This window comes from Globicephala melas, chromosome 7, assembly GCF_963455315.2.
Source record: "Globicephala melas chromosome 7, mGloMel1.2, whole genome shotgun sequence".
In the NCBI taxonomy this organism is placed as follows: Eukaryota; Metazoa; Chordata; class Mammalia; order Artiodactyla; family Delphinidae; genus Globicephala; species Globicephala melas.
In genome coordinates, this window is record NC_083320.1 from 34,572,951 (window position 1) to 34,591,767 (window position 18,817).

An 18,817-nucleotide genomic window follows, 5' to 3' on the forward strand; every position below is an offset into this window, starting at 1 on the left:
CTTCTTCTTGGATCGATCCCGTGATCATTATGTAGTGCCCTTCTTTGTCTCTTCTAATAGTCTTTATTTTAAAGTCTATTTTGTCTGATATGAGTACTGCTACTCCAGTTTTCTTTTGGTTTCCATTTGCATGGAATATCTTTTTCAATCCCCTTACTTTCAGTCTGTATGTGTCTCTAGGTCTGAAGTGGGTCTCTTGTAGACAGCATATATATGGGTCTTGTTTTTGTATCCATTCAGCCTATCTGTGTCTTTTGGTGGGAGCATTTATTCCATTTACATTTAAGGTAATTATCGATATGTATGTTCCTATTCCCATTTTCTTAATTGTTTTGGGTTTGTTTTTGTAGGTCTTTTCCTTCTCTTGTGTTTCTTGCCTAGAGAAGTCCCTTTAGAATTTGTTGTAAAGCTGGTTTGGTGGTGCTGAACTCTCTCAGCTTTTGCTTGTCTGTAAAGGTTTTAATTTCTCCGTCAAATCTGAATGAGATCCTTGCTGGGTAGAGTAATCTTGGTTGCAGGTTTTTCTCCTTCATCACTTTAAATATGTCCTGCCAGTTCCTTCTGGCTTGCAGAGTTTCTGCTGAAAGATCAGCGGTTAATCTTATGGGGATTCCCTTGTGTGTTATTTGTTGTTTTTCCCTTGCTGCTTTTAATATGTTTTCTTTGTATTTAATTTTTGACAGTTTGATTAATGTGTGTCTGGCGTATTTTTCCTTGGATTTATCCTGTATGGGACTCTCTGTGCTTCCTGGACTTGATTAACTATTTCCTTTCCCATATTAGGGACGTTTTCAACTATAATCTCTTCAAATATTTTCTCAGTCCCTTTCTTTTTCTCTTCTTCTTCTGGAACCCCTATAATTCGAATGTTGGTGCGTTTAATGTTGGCCCAGAGGTCTCTGAGACTGTCCTTAGTTCTTTTCCTTCTTTTTTCTTTACTCTGCTCTGCAGTAGTTATTTTGACTATTTTATCTTCCAGGTCACTTATCTGTTCTTCTGCCTCAGTTATTGTGCTATTGATCGCATCTAGAGTATTTTTAATTTCATTTATTGTGTTGTTCATCGTTGCTTGTTTCATCTTTAGTTCTTCTAGGTCCTTGTTAAATGTTTCTTGCATTTTGTCTATTCTATTTCCAAGATTTTGGATCATCTTTACTACCATTATTCTGAATTATTTTTCAGGTATACTGCCTATTTCCTCTTCATTTGTTAGGTCTGGTGGGTTTTTATCTTGCTCTTTCAACTGCTGTGTGTTTTTCTGTCTTCTCATTTTGCTTATCTTACTGTGCTTGGGGTGTCCTTTGTGCAGGCTGCAGGTTTGTAGTTCCCGTTGTTTTTGGTGTCTGTCCCCAGTGGCTAAGGTTGGTTCAGTGGGTTGTGTAGGCTTCCTGGTGGAGGGGACTAGTGCCTGTGTTCTGGTGGATGAGGCTGGATCTTGTCTTTCTGGTGGGCAGGTCCACATCTGGTGGTGTGTTTTGGGGTGTCTGTGGCCTTACTATGATTTTAGGCAGCCTCTCTGTTAATAGGTGGGGTTGTGTTCCTGTCTTGCTAGTTGTTTGGCATAGTGTGTCCAGCACTGTTGCTTGCTGGTCGTTGAGTGAAGCTGGCTGCTGGTGTTGAGATGGAGATCTCTGGGAGATTTTCACCGTTTGATATTATGTGGAGCTGGGAGGTCTCTTGTGGACCAGTGTCGTGAAGTTGGCTCTCCCACCTCAGAGGCACAGCACTGACTCCTGGCTGCAGCACCAAGAGCCTTTCATCCATACGCCTCAGAATAAAAGGGAGAAAAAGTAGAAAGAAAGAATTAGTAGAAGTAGAAAGAAAGAAAGAGAGAAAGAAAGGAGGGAGGGAGGGAGGGAGGAAGGAAGGAAGGAAAAAAAGAAAAAGTAAAATAAAATAAGATAAAATAAAATAAAGTTATTAAAATAATTATTAAAAAAAAATTTAAAAAAAAAACGGATGGTTAGAACCCTAGGACAAATGGTGGAAGCAAAGCTATGCAGACAAAATCTCACACAGAAGCATACACATACACACTCACAAAAAGAGGAAAAGGGGAAAAAATCATAAATCTTGCTCGCAAAGTCCACCTCCTCAATTTGGGATGATTCCTTGTCTATTCAGGTATTCCACAGATGCAAGGTACATCAGGTTGATTGTGGAGCTTTAATCCGCTGCTTCTGATGCTGCTGGGAGAGATTTCCCTTTCTCTTCTTTATTCTCACAGCTCCCAGGGGCTCAGTTTTGGATTTGGCCCCGCCTCTGCGTGTAGGTTGCCGGAGGGCGTGTGTTCTTCGCTCAGACAGGACGGGGTTAAAGGAGCAGCTGATTCGGAGGCTCTGGCTCACTCAGGCCTCGGGGGAGGGAGGGGCACGGAGGGCGGGGCGAGCCTGCAGCGGCAGAGGCCAGCGTGACGTTGCACCAGCCTGAGGCGCGCCGTGCGTTCTCTCGGGGTAGTTGTCCCTGGATCCCGGGCCCCTGGCAGTGGCGGGCTGCACAGGCTCCCCAGAAGGTAGGTGTGGATAGTGACCTGTGTTCGCCCACAGGCTTCTTGGTGGCGGCGGGGTCCGTGCTTTTCGCCGCGGCTTGCGCCCGTCTCTGGAGCTCCTTTAAGCAGCGCTCTTAATCCCCTCTCCTCGCGCACCAGGAAACAAAGAGGGAAGAAAAAGTCTCTTGTCTCTTCGGCAGGTCCAGACTTTTCCCCGGACTCCCTCCCGGCTAGCCGTGGCGCACTAGCACCCTGCAGGCTGTGTTCACGCCGCCCACCCCAGTCCTCTCCCTGCGCTCCGACCGAAGCCCAAGCCTGAGCTCCCAGCCCCGCCCGCCCTGGCGGGTGACCAGACGAGCCTCTTGGGATGGTGAGTGCCCGTCGGCGCCGATCCTCTGTGCGGGAATCTCTCCGCTTTGCCCTCCGCACCCCTGTGGCTGCGCTCTCCTCCGCGGCGGCGAAGCATCCCCACTCCGCCACCCGCCGTCTCCACCCATGAAGGGACTCCTAGTGTGTGGTAACCTTTCCTCCTTCACAGCTCCCTCCCACTGGTGCAGGTCCCGTCCCTAACCTTTTGTCTCTGTTTATTCTTTTTTGTTTTGCCCTACCCACGTAGTGGTAGGTTTCTTGCCTTTTGGGAGGTCTGAGGTCTTCTGCCAGCGTTCAGTAGGTGTTCTGTAGGAGTTGTTCCACGTGTAGATGTATTTCTGGTGTATCTGTGGGGAGGAGGAAGGCGATCTCCGCGTCTTACTCTTCCGCCATCTTCCCGGAAGCCTCCAATTCCAAAATTCTTGAAAGGTTTTTATCGAACAGCTTAAGAATCTCTCTGCTCCCTCATTTATGGTACTATTTTGCTTAGCAAACCTTTCTTCATGAAAACTTCATCCTAGCATTTGTCAAAATTACCAAATGACAAAATCACACAGAAAATCTAGCTATGTGTATGCTATAAGCAATTCCCAGATGAAGCATGTTTGATATAGAAACATTACATTAGAACTGTCCTAACACTCAATCACAAATTTGAAAAGTAGTATTGTTGTCAACCAGATCCCAGCAGTTATTTTTAATAGTGTTTATGCTATAGTTGCATAAAAATGCAATGAACGTGGTTTGAGACAATTTATTTCACTAGTTAGTTTATTCTTTTTTCCTATTTGCAAAAAGCTTTTGTGGTGCTTTCATAACCATTTGGTGGAAACACTTGTAAAAAATAATTTTGCAGTTAAAACGGTCAAATGGTTTCCAAACAGTTTCTACTGCAAAATATTTTTATAGTCAAGAAGTTTTGGTACAACAATGTCTGTAGTTTCTTTCATTTTTTTTTTTTGTCTTTGAGGAACCACTAACATAAATCCCATTCCTTCAATAGTGTTTTTTAATAATTATTGGAAATTATTTTTATCATTTAACTTCTTCATAATTTTACAACAAATTTACTAAAAGTTCCTCATAAAGTGTTATTATGAGTATTCAAACACACAGCATGCATTTTACTATTGTAGGTACTAAGATGATTGTTTTTAGAATTTAGCAAAATCAAAATAATAGAAAAGGATAAACCATTCAAATAAAATGAGGCACTTTAATATTTTCATCTTTAATACTTACTTTATATTTTCCAAATAATGGGTGTCTTCTCTCAGTTATTAACGTATCATCTTCACAATCAAGAACAAGACGAATGGGGTGACCAGTTCTAAAGAAACAAATCTTAGATTCTTCATCCGTCCCACCCACCCATCCATCCATCCATCCATCCACCCATCTACCATCCGCCCACCTATTTATCCATCCCCTCATTTAACTATTTACCCACCCATCCATCTATCCACCTTTCTACCCATCCATCCACCATCCACCCTTCCACCTATATATCCAACCATTTATTTAACCACCCACCCGTCACTTATATACATTCACTGAGTGCATATGATATGCTAGGCACTGATATGAATTGATGTATGGCTAAATTACTATTATCTCTGTGTTCTAGAAGTCATTGTTTGACGAACTAGCCAAAGGAGATTAATGTCACATGTCAGTTAACTTGTGTTCTCATGGCTTCAAATTTGACCCTCACCTAGATCCAACCATTTTGCATATCCCTGTCACTAGTTACAGAGGCCAAAGAGTGTGAACAGGTAAATCAAACTTAACAACACAACTGGAAAAACAAGGCCAAGCACACGGCCTAGGAAGTCTGGATTAGAATCTTCATTCTCAGCTATGAATGCTACTATGTTAGCTAAGTTGGGCCCTTGGGTAGTGAGGACGTCCAGGCTTTCTGTTTCTCTAGGGCAGAGGTTCCCAGACTTCGAAGTGCAGATGAATCATCTGGACTGCTGGTGAAATGCAGATTCCTGAGCCTTAGCACTAGGACTCTGATTTGATAGGTTGGGAGGAGCCCTAGAATCTGCATTTTCCTCAGTGATTCTGATGCAGGTGTCTTCAGGTACATGTGGAAAACCACGACTCTACCACAGGGTTTTATGGTCCTCTTTAATGATGAGGACCACCTGGAGTATCAGTTAAATGTACAGTTTCCACATCCATCCCCTGGTGATTCTGATTCAGTGGGTCTGGGATGGGGAGGCAAGAATTTCTATGAACCCAGGAGACTCTTATTATCAGCAGTTTGGGAACACTGCTCTGGGGACCACTTAGTGCATGGCAGGTGTTGTAGCTTAAGGCACTGGTTCCCACACTTGGCTGCACAGTGGAATCACTGGGGAAGTTTTAAAATAGACTGATGCCTGGGTCAACATGGGGAAGCCTAGGTACTGGGATTTAGATGCTCCCAGATGATTCTGATGTGCAGTCATGTTTGAGAAGTCTTAAATGCACAAAGCTTGGTGGGAATACGATGAATTAATTATCCCTTGCTGACTCCTTGTTGGGTGTGAATACAAGGAGTTTCATTATGGAAAACACTGGGGATGGATTTCAGTTCCCACCTTTTCCCCACCTGTCATTGCAAAACGAGACACATATCTGAGTGCTTTGGGACCCTTGAACTACATGGAAGTTGTCAAAGGAAGCAGGACCTTTGAAATTTGCAGGCTGATTCGGGCTTTGACATAGTAACAAAACAAAACAAAAAACAGCCATAAAAAATGAACGAGGAATAACCATTGTAAAGCAATTATACTCCAATAAAGATGTTAAAAAAAATGAATGAGAAATAGAAAAGCCAGCGCCATGAACAACATGAACAGTGAAAGAGCAACACTTCCGGTTGAGGTCAGCCCAGGAGCTCTTTTTGAGGTTGTCATGTGTCAATTGAGCACACAGTGAAGAGCAAGCCCTTCTCAGGAGCAGTGAGGGAGAGGGCGGGAGCCTTTTTTTCCTCATCCCACTGTCTTCAGCTGACGGTAGGAAGGAAAAGTTGGGGAGCAGCCTTCCCCCTTGACACTCCACTTGGGCAGGTGACTTGCCCCACCCCTAAGTGGGTCACCTTCCCTGAAGCTCGGGGACGGGGCCGCGTCAGCTCTGGAGGTGTTCAACAAATAATACCACGTTTCCTTTATAGAGCAAATTAGCCTATTCAAAGTTCTATGTGCACTTGACTTTTCCAATAACTCTAGGAGGGTGCGTGTTATCTACAATTATAAAGAAAAAGGGACAGGAGGCTGAGTTGCCCAAGGACACTCAGGTGGTTATTGACAGCAGCCCAAGTGACTCTCAGGCCACTGATTTGCTCTCAGCTGTGTGCATTTTACGCCCTCCCGTGCCCCCAAGCGCACTTACCTGATAGTGCCCACAGCTGCAATAGCCCTGATACAGCTGGTCCTCCTACCTTCCCGCCTAAACCTCCACCCACTTGTTTTACATGACAGGCGATTCTGTTGATGGGATGTTTAAAGTAGAGGACACTGTTTTCTGTAAAAGGTAGATAACGGGAAAGGTTTACAAGATTGAAATGGTAAAGAAGGTTTTTGCTTCGTGAAACAGCACAGCAAAATTCATCGACATCTACTGTCAGTAAAAAACAAAGAAAGAAACAACTGAGATAGTCTGAATCTGTGTTTCAGAGCTCTACTGAGTCTATAAACATTGTTAGTCTCCAGCAGACTTTCCAGCAGAAAAATGGTACTTTCCTAAAGGGAAACTGTCCTGGATTCCTGTCAGAACCTGAATCTTAGACAAACACCTACCCCTAATGTCCCAGCAAGGTGAAAGCTAGTGAACTCCTGACAATTTACTAAAGAAGAAGATATGTTTGCAGCTAAAACCTGGAGCACTTTATGACTGGGGAAATGAAAATGTGCTATGAAGTGATGTGTTTACTCCAAAGGTTACCTGTAGTGATTATTTTAGGGAAAAATCAAGTACGGAAATAATTAAGTGTTGCCATCCAATCACAATCACATTTAAGCACGAAGTCCATGAATGTACACCTCAAACTGAAAATGGCTGTGGCAGTTCTTTCATTTACTTGACAAGACCAGAAAATATCAGAAAAGGGTCTGAGGTCTTAGCTGCTCTGCTGATGTCCGATACTTGGATTCTAAGATTCTGCAGGTAAAATGGTGGCCAGCTGTGAGACTGTGGAGGTGGAAGGCCATGACACAATTAGGAAGCTGGGGGTGATCCTGGACCTCACCTGCACGTGGGCTGGATCCTGTGTTGACACATAAATGTCCAGTTCTTTGTCCTCTGTCTTTGGAATAACAAGCACTCGCTGTGTTTCCATGTAAAACTGTTCCTGTCCTCCAACACGGATTTCTCCTGTCAAGGGTAAGCACAGGGAAATGCCTGAAGTTGTATGCTGGTTGGGGAATTCAAAAGCAGGTGAGACGTGCACTGGCCAGCTGGATTTGTCCTGACCAAAGGCATTGATGGATCAGGTGTTTGTCCTGTGACAACTGAGGCCATCTGTTTCAGAGACTGAGGTGCTAGATAACAAGTTGAAAGTGTCTGCTTCCCTTCTTCACTCTGTCCTTGACTAATCAAAGTCTTAGGAATTTTTCTTCTGTTTATTCTATTGCTTCCTACCCCCCACCCCCCAAAGCAACACATAACCAATTTGAAAGGAAGCGAGAAAAGAGAACTTTGGCAAAACGCCAAGACTTTAGAAGCTGGTCTTTCTGAGAGGAAATCACATGTTCTCAATGTCTGCGTCAGAAGAACGTTGCGCAAAGATTCTGTGAAACATCCTGAGTCACTTCAACAATTTGATCGACTTTTTCAAATGCCTCCTCAATGTTTCCTTGTTCAAGTTTTTTTTTCAGGGCACAGGAATGAGTTGTGTTTTATGGCATCCTGAGTGACAGGAAGAAAAAGAGCTAATTCTTTTTTTTTTTTTTTTTTGCGGTACGCGGGCCTCTCACTGTTGTGGCCTCTCCTGTTGTGGAGCACAGGCTCCGGACGCGCAGGCTCAGTGGCCATGGCTCACGGGCCCAGCCGCTCCGCGGCATGTGGGATCTTCCCGGACCGGGGCACGAACCTGTGTCCCCTGCATCGGCAGGCGGACTCTCAACCACTGCGCCACCAGGGAAGCCCAGAGCTAATTCTTTTGACTGTTTTCTTCCAATGGCAATTTGTTCTTACTCAAAAACCAGTAAACTCCCGAAAATCGCCATCTACTAAGACACACAAAGGAGTCAGGCAAGCAAGGGAGCACATACTAGAGTAGCAGACTCCCCGCAGAGATGAGATGTCAGAGGAAATAACTTCTAAATGGCAGAGAAAACCAACAAGGATTAGAGAAACATTTAGAGTTGAGATCTGGGGACACCATGATGGTCCGGGATGATAACTACTCATTTCTCATTTTCAGTGTAGATCTCCAGGGAACAAGTGATAGCTCCAAATGCAGTAAGAGTGAGGCTCAGGGCCCTCCCTTTTTCCCCTCTTCTGGAAGAAAAATACTCGTGTCAGACTTAGGGAGCTCACGTATAGGATGGAGACCATGTTAATGGGGGAGGACTAAAGTCCTAACACAGCTCTTGGGCAAGAAAGCCCAACAGACACAGTACGCAGTTTGTTCATTTCTTTTTGTATTTGGCATATTTCATAAGGGCCTTTCTAGCCCTTTGCTCTAGGGGTGTTTTTTGGACAGTTACATGAACTGACTCACACATGAAGACTGGAAGCCATCCTGTCCTGTGGTTCTATGGATTGACCTAGGACAGCTGATCCTTGCGTAACCTTTAGATCCAGGTGTTTTCCACACTTGACAATGGCACCTGACTCCTGCATTCTCACTTGCCAATGGCCTTAAGTCCATCGCCTTTCTTGCTAATGACGATAATGGGAATAATGAAAGCAGCTAATATTTATTGAGTGCATGTTTTGTGTCAAACACTGTACAATATACAGTGTATTTACATGTATTCTCACATGAATTCTATTATTCTCTTCATTTTCCAGATGAAGAAACTGGGCTTAAGGAGGTTAAAATAACTTTCTCAAAGTCACGCTTCAAATAAGTGATAGAGGCAGCTTTCAAGCCTGGGCTTAGTTTTCAGAAGCATCTTGCCTAATAATGAATACTGGATTTCTCAAAGCAGCAGAAAATGAAGAATATAGTTGAAATTTTCATTTTTTGCTAAACCAAGATCTCAATATGTCACCGCAGTACATGTGGAAGTATGTTTATTGCCGTCCCATAAATGTGTCCTAGGGTAGTATAATCTTATTATAATATATGCTATATTTATCAAGTACTAACTATCAACATGTGCCAGGCACTGTTCTAAGTGCTTTGCCCATATTAACTCATTTGGTCTTACAACAACTCGATGAGATAGGTATTACTATTTTCATTTTACAAATGAGGAAACCATGGCACAGACAGGTTAAGAAACTTGCCCAAGGTCACACAGTTAGGAAGTGGTGTAGCCAGGATTCAAACTTGGCAGTTTGGTTTTATTTATTATTATTATTATTATTTTGCGGTACGCTGGCCTCTCACTGCTGTGGCCTCTCCCGTTGCGGAGCACAGGCTCCGGACGCACAGGCTCAGCGGCCATGGCTCACGGGCCCAGCCGCTTCGCAGCATGTGGAATCCTCCCGGACCGGGGCACGAACCCACATCCCCGACTCCCAACCACTGCGCCAGTAGGGAAGCCCTGGTTTTAGAACCTGTGCTTTTAACTAGTACCCTATACTGCCTCTCATATATATAGTCACGTTAATGAATGAATGGATTAATGAGTATTGGTATATATGACTGTTCTTTTAGCTACTTTTCTTTTTTAAAAATTTATTTATTTTTTATTTTATTTACTTATTTTTGGCTGTGTTGGGTCTTTGTTGCTGCACGTGGGCTTTCTCTAGTTGCGGCGAGCGGGGGCTACTCTTCGTTGCGGTGTGCAGGCTTCTCATTGCGGTGGCTTCTCTTGCTGGGGTGCATGGGCTCTAGGCGTGTGGGCTTCAGTAATTGTGGTGCGTGGGCTCAGTAGTTGTGGCTCGCGGGCTCTAGAGCGCAGGCTCAGTAGTTGTGGCGCATGGGCTTAGTTGTTCCACGCATGTGGGATCTTCCCAGACTAGGGATCAAACCCTTGTCCCCTGCATTGGCACGTGGATTCTTAACCACTGTGCCACCATGGAAGTCCTACCTGCTATTCTTCATAAAAGGATTTAAAAAATTTTTTAAAATTTTATTTATTTATTTTTTGGCTGTGTTGGGTCTTCATTGCTGCACAGCGGCTTTCTCTAGTTGCAGTGAGCAGGGGCTACTCTTCGTTGCGGCACATGGGCTTCTCATTGCGGTGGCTTTTCTCTTGTTGCAGAGCATGGGCTCTAGGTGTGCAGGCTTCAGTTGTGGCTCTTGGGCTCTAGAGCGCAGGCTTAATAGTTGTGGCGTACGGGCTTAGTTGCTCCGTGGCATGTGGGATCTTCCCAGACCAGGGATCAAACCCGTGTCCCTTGCGTTGGCAGGCGGATTCTTAACCACTGCGCCACCAGGGAAGTCCGACCTACTTTTCTTCGCAAAAGAATTTTTTTGCTGATGGTGGACAGTCCTAATCGGAGGGAACTCTAGATCTCTAAACATTCCAAGTCCCAAGATATTTCATGAGTGTGTCCTTTGGGTACCATTTCCCCCTTGAGGAAATGGGATTGGAATTAAAATTTCAAAAAACCCTTGTTAGGATCCTAGTACAACCCTAGGAAGCGGGGTGAGCCAAGAACAATGGCTTGGACTTCTTGCAAACTTGATGAAATGGGAATTTGGAACAGAGTTGATTTGGTTTAGAAAGAACAAGAAACATGACCTCTTTAACACTTTGAATATTGAGTAAGTTGTACCTTTTAGGCACATTTTAAAAATGTTCAAATGGTTCACTAGGGCCTTAGAAAAAATTTTATTTTCTTTCACAAGCAATAAAAGAAATAAGCTTTTCTCAACTTTCATTGAATTAGAACATGCAAACCCCTGTCCACATCTCACTTTTCTAATCTAAATTCATTATTTTTGCTGGAAGTAGCATTTTCATTCCATCATCTAGACCCAGAAATGAGAGTGGAAATTTTTGTGGAATTTCATCATGAAAGTCCCACTGCTTTTGGGCTCTACCTTGAAAAGATTATTGTTCCCAAAATCCATTCTCACTATTTTCAAGTAATAGAATCCCCAATTTCTAGTGAATACCTGGCCACCTAGAATACAGTCTACATTTCCCATATCCCCTTTCTAGGTATGTTGGTGTGGCATGTGACTAGGTTCTACCCAAGGAGAGGTAGGAAGGTTATGTGCAGCTTCTGGAAGTGTCCTTAAGGGGAGGGGATATGCTCTTCGTCATCACCTCATTCTCTCTGCTGACTGAAATGTGGACTCAATAGCCAGAGTTCAGTAGCCATTGTGGACCGAAGTGTGATCTGGAGAATGGAAACCACGCAGGACGGAGCAACTATATACAAGAAGGCCAGACCCTTGACACTTAGAAACACATATAAGCCCGGGACTGGCCATTTCTAGATTTTCTGAATGTGAGAGAGAAAGAAACTTCTATTTTTTTCCTGTTTCTTGGAGCCAAAGCTAATTTTAATTCATTTAAGTAATATCTTCCAGAGCAAGCTGGTTTTTCCAGAGCAAGCCAGTGACAAAAAAAAAAAGTAGAGCCCTGAATTAGTCTCGCATTAAGAAGTTTGCAAAGGAACTTTTGATTCTACAACCTGACCGGAGAGATCAGGCAGTCTGCTTACCTCAATGGTGAAGATTATGGGCTCCAGTTCTTCACAGGTTACCTTTATCTTTTTGCGTGCTTTGCCTGTACATCTGTCTCTGCAACCTCAGCACAGATGATCTGGCCCACGCAGAGTACCTGCGGAAAGTACATACATGAAGCAGGTGGAAAATTCTGGGTAGAAGTACTGTTAGTGCAAACTTACCAATGGCTGGTGTTTTAGTTATCATTGTTGACCAATAATAACCACATGTGACTACATGTGCTTGGCTAAAAAAAATTTCTTTTAAATTTTAATTTAAAAATTAATTAAAATCATACAGATGCTTCTACTGGCCATTTTACTCAGTGAATGTAAGCCCCAGAGTGGATGTGAGATTGGCTGTGACCTGAATCGGCTGCATCCTCTGTCAAGGGTTGTCTGTGAGTGTCGCCTTCATGGAGTCATTTTAGAGTTTAAAGATAAGGAGAGTATTTTTTGTACAATGTGATTCCTGTGCTTCCCCCCACCCCACAACCCCAAAATTCATATGTTGAGGGGCTGACCCCCAAGGTGACTGTATTGGAGATAAGGCCTTTAAAGAGGTAATGAAGGTGAAATGAGGTCCTAAGGGTGGAGCTCTAATCCAATATGACTGGTGTCCTCATAAGAAGAGGTAGGGACACCAGGGAGGCTCATACACAGAGAAATGGCCACACAGGAGAAGGTGACCGTCTGCAAGCTGGGAAGAGTGGCCTCAGGAGAAACCTGCCAACAGCTTGATCTTGGACTTCTAGCCTCTAGAACTGTGAGAAGATACATTCCTCTTTTTTAAGCTATCAAGTCTGTGGTACTGGGTGGACCAAAAGATTCGTTCAGTTTTTTCCGTAAGATGGCTCTAGTAGCGCTTAGTTGTCTTTAACTTCATTTGAAACAATTTTGTTAGATTCTATGTGACAGCTGTCATATCAGTGTGCATTTAGAAAAAGACATCAAAATTGGTGAATTTTTGTGTAGCCATTTTAATATTGAAGATGGAAGAAAAAGAGCAACATTTTCGGCATCTTATGCTTTATTATTTCAAGAAAGGTAAAAACGCAACTGAAACGCAAAAAAAGATTTGTGCAGTGTATGGAGAAGGTGCTATGACCGGCTGAACGTGTCAAAAGTGGTTTGCAAAGTTTCGTGCTGGAGATTTCTTGATGGACAATGCTCCACGGTCCAGCTGAGCATCAACACAGGTGGACCACTTGAAGTTGATAGCGATCAAATTGAAACAATAATTGAGAACAACCAACGTTATACCAACGCGGGAGATAGCCGACATACTCAAAATGTCCAAATCAAGCGTGGAAAATCATTTGCACCAGCTTGGATATGTGAATCGCTTTGATGTTTGGGTTCCACATCTGTTAAGTGAAAAAAACCTTCTTGACCATATTTCTGCATGCGAATCTCTACTGAAACGTAAAGAAAACGTTCCGTTTTTAAAACAAATTGTGACGGGTGATGAAAAGTGGATACTGTACAATAACGTGGAACAGAAGAGATTGTGGGGCAAGTGAAATGAACCACCACCAACCACACCAAAGGCCGATCTTCAATCAAAGAAAGTGAGATTGTGTATATGGTGGGATTGGAAGGGAGTCCTCTATTATGAACTCCTTCCGGAAAACCAAATGATTAATTCCAACAAGTACTGCTTCCAAGTAGACCAACTGAAAGCGGCACTCAACGAAAAGCGTCCAGAATTAGTCTACAGAAAATGCATAATCTTCCATCAGGATAACGCAAGACTGCATGTTTCTTTGATGACCAGGCAAAAAGTGTTACGGCTCGGCTGGGAAGTGCTGATTCATCCGCTGTATTCACCAGACATTGCACCTTCGGATTTCCATTTATTTCGGTCTTTACAAAACTCTCTTAATGGAAAAAATTTCAATTCCCTGGAAGACTGTAAAAGGCACCTGGGACAGTTCTTTGCTCAAAAAGATAAAAAGTTTTGGGGAGATGGAATTATGAAGTTGCCTGAAAAATGGCAGAAGGTAGTGGAACAGAAGAATGAATACATTGTTCAATAAAGTTCTTGGTGAAAATGAAAAATATCTTTTATTTTTATTTAAAAACCTGAAGGCACTTTTTGGCCCACCCAATATTTTGTTATGGCAGCCCGAGCAGATAACATAGCTCCTAAATAACAGCCAACCTCTTCATCTGGAGTTCAACCAAAAGGACAGTGGTTTGTTTCATGGCTGGAAGAGAAACAGCCTGAGATGCAACAGTAGTAGCAACACCTACTGAGAGCCTTCACATGCCAAGCACTGTTGTAAGCACTTGGCACATATCAGCTCATTTAAATCTCACAACAACACAATGAGGTGGGTGCTACGATTATTCCCATTTTACAGATAATGATATTTTACAGGTATCATGATACCATTTCACAGGTGATGATACACAGCTAGTGAGTGGCAGAGCGAGACCATGAACCAAGGTAGTTTGGCTCCAAAAGCAAGTGCTCAATGAATGATTGTAGACTTGAATTAAAAGGTCAAGGATGACATGAGCAACTTTATTAAAAATGGAGTATGTGAAGGTGAGTGGGAGGTGGCAGGAAGAGGGCTAGTCCAGGAAAGGAAAGAGTTCAGTGTAAATAACAGAGACTGGCTATATATTTGTACTCTCCTTTCTAGATTTTTCAAGGGTTTTCTATCCTGATATATGTCAATTCCAGCATTTATTCTTCAAATAAGAGTAAATTGATTCAAGAGCACACAGTGGGAAAACTCGGACTTGTTGTTTTCCTGTAATAAATTTCCTTTTCTCGATGTTATTTCCTGATTCCAGAAGAGTAGGTCCATCTGAATAAAGGCATTAGGGGTAGAGAGAAGCTGGAAGAATTGGCACTTCTAGCCCTCAGTGACAGAGAAGGCTGGGAGGCGACGGAAGGCCACCTGGAGGTGGTACCTTGGTGATTATCTGCACAAAGTCATGTGGGAAGGCACGTTCTGTACCTTACCTTATCCACGGCCAACAATTTGTCATTTTCGGTACCACTGGTGCCTGGAATGTCCTCCGCTCTTATCACATCAACCACCCCAGGTAGTTCAAGGGCCTCGGACAAATCAATTGATCTGAAAAAAGAGAAATATTTAAGAAGTAGAAATCAGCAAGCTTTGAGGGCCCTAAACCTGAGGGAGAGATAGAGCATGGGTGAAAATCAAAATATATAACAACTGGTTCACCGTAGGCCCTGACCAATCAGAGCTGATCTGACACAGAGCAGGGTCCAGGAGGCCCCCTGCTGGGCCTGGGGTAACATCATAGCTACTGGGATGGGAGGAGAGGGAGGGACCAGTACGGCTGTGGCAGGGGTGTCCTTAGGAAGCTTAGGACAGTGGCCATTTACCATTCATTCATTGTTTTATCACCAGCTGAATATTAGCCCTACTCAGAGTTACTTCTTTGAGCCATGCTTGAGGCAGCAGCAGGGAGATGAGATTAGAATGAAAGCGAGGGCCCTAATTGTGATTTTTGTCTCTCTTTCATGATGGGCATTTCCATTTACACTCCCTTCCTCCTCCTGGGGCTGGTGACCTTTTAAAAATTCTTTCCATAAGGTTCTTTGGGTTTAGAACATTTCAGGAGAATGGTCACATTCCTCCAAGGGAATCCCCAAGTGTGCTTTAAAAAAGCCTTTCGAAAGCTTTTCATTTACTTACATGATTTTTGCATGGGCTTTGGTACTGGTCACCAAAGCCATTGAAAGTTCTTTATCCACCATGGGGATCTCATCACAAAATATGGCTTCATCTGTGCCATGTTTAAGGCCTGGTAGGTGCATGATGGGGCATCCGACTGGATCTTGGAGGGATTGGTGAGAATCCACACTCTACAGAGAAAGACAAGAGTTTCCCTGGAAAACTTTAATCTTCAGAAGTGACCTGGCCAATTACCAACACTCCTGATTCAGGATTGAGAAATCAGATGGTCACCCTCAGGCAACAAACAGTGGAGTGGGTCAGATGAGCGTGGCAATTTAATGATGTAACTAGACTGGGGAATTGTTATTTCAGTTATGCGGCAATGCTTTAGACAGGGCCAATGTTTTGGCAAAATTGTGAAGTAGGTGAAGGGGCACTCTGGCTTCCCCTTTTGGCATGTTCTTTTCCCAAGTGGTACCCCGCACCCCTTTATTCTGGAATTCAGAGGGTCTCCCTGTCCTGCTTTCTTACCTTTCCAATGATCAGCCTGTTTACACGTAAAGTGACCGTGATGATGATGCCTTGAGTGCTATAATTCCTGAGGATGGGGGGCCAAAATCTAAGCCAAAAGCCTGCTTATCGGCTGGAGCAGGGCCTCTGGTGGGAGATGGGGGGCACATGGCAGTGGAGTCTATCCAGATCTGGTCTAAGGTGCCTCGGCTGCCCTTGTGATATTTTTGTGCACAAAAATATCACTGGCAGTATAAGTAAATGGATGAATCGGGAGATTGGGATTGACATATCTACACTATTGATACTATGTATAAAATAGGTAACTAATGAGAAGCTACAGTATATAGCACAGGGAACTCTGCTCAGTGCTCTGTGGTGACCTAAATGGGAAGGAAATCCAAAAAAGAGGGGATATATGTATACGTATAGCTGATTCACTTTGCTGTACTGTAGAAACTAACACAACATTGTAAATCAACTGTACTCCAATAAAAACTAAAAAGTAAAGGGAGCACGTGTTTATTCTGGAACTCTGCTCAGCGAAGATCTATGTGTGGGCTGTGTGTGGAGATCGGGTGGCAGGAGGGGCTGTGCTCTAATAGATAATAATAGATACTTTCTAAATTGTCCTTCAAGAAGAGGGGCTTCAGTTACTTGCAGGGCTCTTGTCTTGCCGACTGGAGATTAAACATTTGCAGTCAGGGCTGGAGGCTGAACCTTGCTACTGTCCTGCTCTGTCCTGCCCCCCACTCCTGGCTTAGCTGCTCCTCAAACAAATGCCCAAAGAACAGCAGTTTGAAGACACTCTCAGTTATTAGTCAGATGGTCAAACTGTTTCAGGTCGGTTTGGCCCTGAGGGCATCCAGCGGTAGCTCAGGCCTGATCTTAGATCCAGCCTCTCCCTGGATCGACCTGAACAAAGGGCCAACGTGCTAGCAAAAACTAGAAAGTTAGAAGGGAAAATCACAACTTTGAAGCACTTGCTTCTTCACACAGCTACAGCTGTCTCTTAGTTTCTCAGTTTCCATTAAATTAAACTCACTGACCTGGTACCTTTGGACTCCCTGGGGTACTGTGACCGGGAAGTCTTCTAGAGCACTTAGGAATCGGTCTGAAATTTCAGGATAACGGCGTCTGTTCTGAAAGACGATTCAAAACAATAAAGATAAGCTGATTAGTCTCTGATTAAACTGGGCTTTGAAAGTGACTTGGCTTAAGTAGCCAAGAAACCGTAAGGTTCGGGTAGCCTGGATGACGCAAACCCACATCACCTCCCAGGATTCACTTCTGTGAATGTTCTTTGCCCTCCCTCCCTTTCCACATAAGGAAGACCTGGACTGACTGTTTGAATCTGATCCTCAAGCCAGTCTGAGGAGAGAGAGGCCTGTCAGCAAGCTGGGCAGAGGCAGGAGGAGAAGCAAGAAAATCCGGGGTTGGAAAAGCCATTCTAGAACGAGCTGGGGTGGTTCATTGTACACAAAAGAGCCCAAATCCTGATTATTTTCCTCAGCAACTCAGTTTTTCTGAGAGAGCAGCAAAACTGGGAAGGCTCTCTGGGTGTCACTGAAACACATCAAGGGTCTTGATTAAGAAATTCAGTGGCAGCAGGAGTTATTCTAGTAAATGTGTTTGTGAGGGTCTTCATCTTTCTTTCTTTTCTTTCTTTTTTTATTTTGGCCTCGCCGCACAGCTTGCGGGATTTTCGATCCCCAGCCAGGGATCAAACCCGGGCCCCCTGCAGTGGAAGCACGGAGTCTTAACCACTGGACCTCCAGGGAAGTCCTGTGAGGGTCTTCATCTGAATGAATGAAAATCAGACAGTTTAGGAACACACTGGGCTGTTGGCGTGGGGTGTGACTGGGGAACAGGGGTGCAAGTTAGGGTGAGAGTTGTAGTCACAGGGGAGGAAAGATAGATTCAGAAGAGAGAGGGGGAGGGGGAGAGAGAGAGGGAGAAAGAGAGTGAAAATATTTTGCTTTGGTAACATATTCCAGAAGTTTATAATCAGAAATTCTGAAAAGAAGCTCCTTAAATATTAGCATATAAACCTTTCAGGTTTTTGTTTTGAATTTAATTTTATTTATTTTCTTATACAGCAGGTTCTTAGTAGTCATCCATTTTATACACATCAGTGTATACATGTCAATCCCAATCTCCCAGTTCATCCCACCACCAGCCAACCTTTTAGATTTTTTGAAAAATAAAATTTTGTTTCACATTTCATATTGAATATAAAATTCTAGAATAGGCAAAACTAATCTGTAGTGCCACAAAGCAGATCAGGGGTGTTGCCTGGGGGCAGGGGTGGGAGGATTGACAGCAGAGGGGCAAAAGGGCACTTTTTGGGGTGATGGAAATACCCTATCTCTTTTTTTTTTTTTTTTGAAATACCCTATCTCTTGTTTGAGGTGGTGGTGAGGCCAGTTTACACAATTGTCAAAACTCTCTGAGTTTAAATAGGTGCATTTTGTTCTATGTAATTATACTTCAATAAAGTTGATTTTAAAAGAGAAAACAATTGCACATAGGAGGTAGGGGTCCCGCCATGTTTCCCTGCTCAGGGCATGTGGTAAACATCTGTGCACTGAAGACAGTCTGGCATCCTGAACCTCACGCAGTAGCCCTTCAGGGCTGACTTCCGGAAGAAGGGATGGCTGGGAACTGACAGGCTGCCCACAAGACAGTTTGCAAAAGTAGTGGGGAAGGTGGGAGCTTACGCTGCCAGGAGCACATAAAAGCCAGAGCACTTACAGGCACAGAGAACAGTTCTACTAGCTTCTTCAGTTCCTGCAGAACTTGTAGGTAGAATTTGAGGAAGAAGCTGACCACCAGAGTCCTCTCGAATGCCACCCTCCCACCTGGAGCCCAGCCTGGGAGGGAGAGTTCATCCAGGAGCAGCCTGCAGGCCTCATCCAGCATCAACTCACCCCAGCGCCTGGAGAAGGGCAGCCTCAGTGACTACTGGCACGTGCTAGATATTGGATGGTGGCGGTTCAGA

At 43.8% G+C, this 18,817-nt stretch overlaps 1 protein-coding gene across 1 annotated transcript in view; it reads right to left on the bottom strand.

The window, feature by feature from the left end:
* LOC115852843 (aldehyde oxidase 2-like) overlaps positions 1-18,817 on the bottom strand; it is an 83,428-nt gene that overhangs the window by 33,397 nt on the left and 31,214 nt on the right. Inside the window, 13 exon segments of the mRNA XM_030856077.3 lie at positions 4,100-4,187; positions 6,239-6,263; positions 6,266-6,346; positions 6,349-6,370; positions 7,095-7,221; positions 7,658-7,716; positions 7,718-7,753; positions 11,642-11,694; positions 11,697-11,760; positions 14,622-14,736; positions 15,325-15,494; positions 16,866-16,958; positions 18,571-18,754. Of these exon segments, the coding sequence (XP_030711937.3) occupies positions 4,100-4,187; positions 6,239-6,263; positions 6,266-6,346; positions 6,349-6,370; positions 7,095-7,221; positions 7,658-7,716; positions 7,718-7,753; positions 11,642-11,694; positions 11,697-11,760; positions 14,622-14,736; positions 15,325-15,494; positions 16,866-16,958; positions 18,571-18,754 (1,117 nt within the window).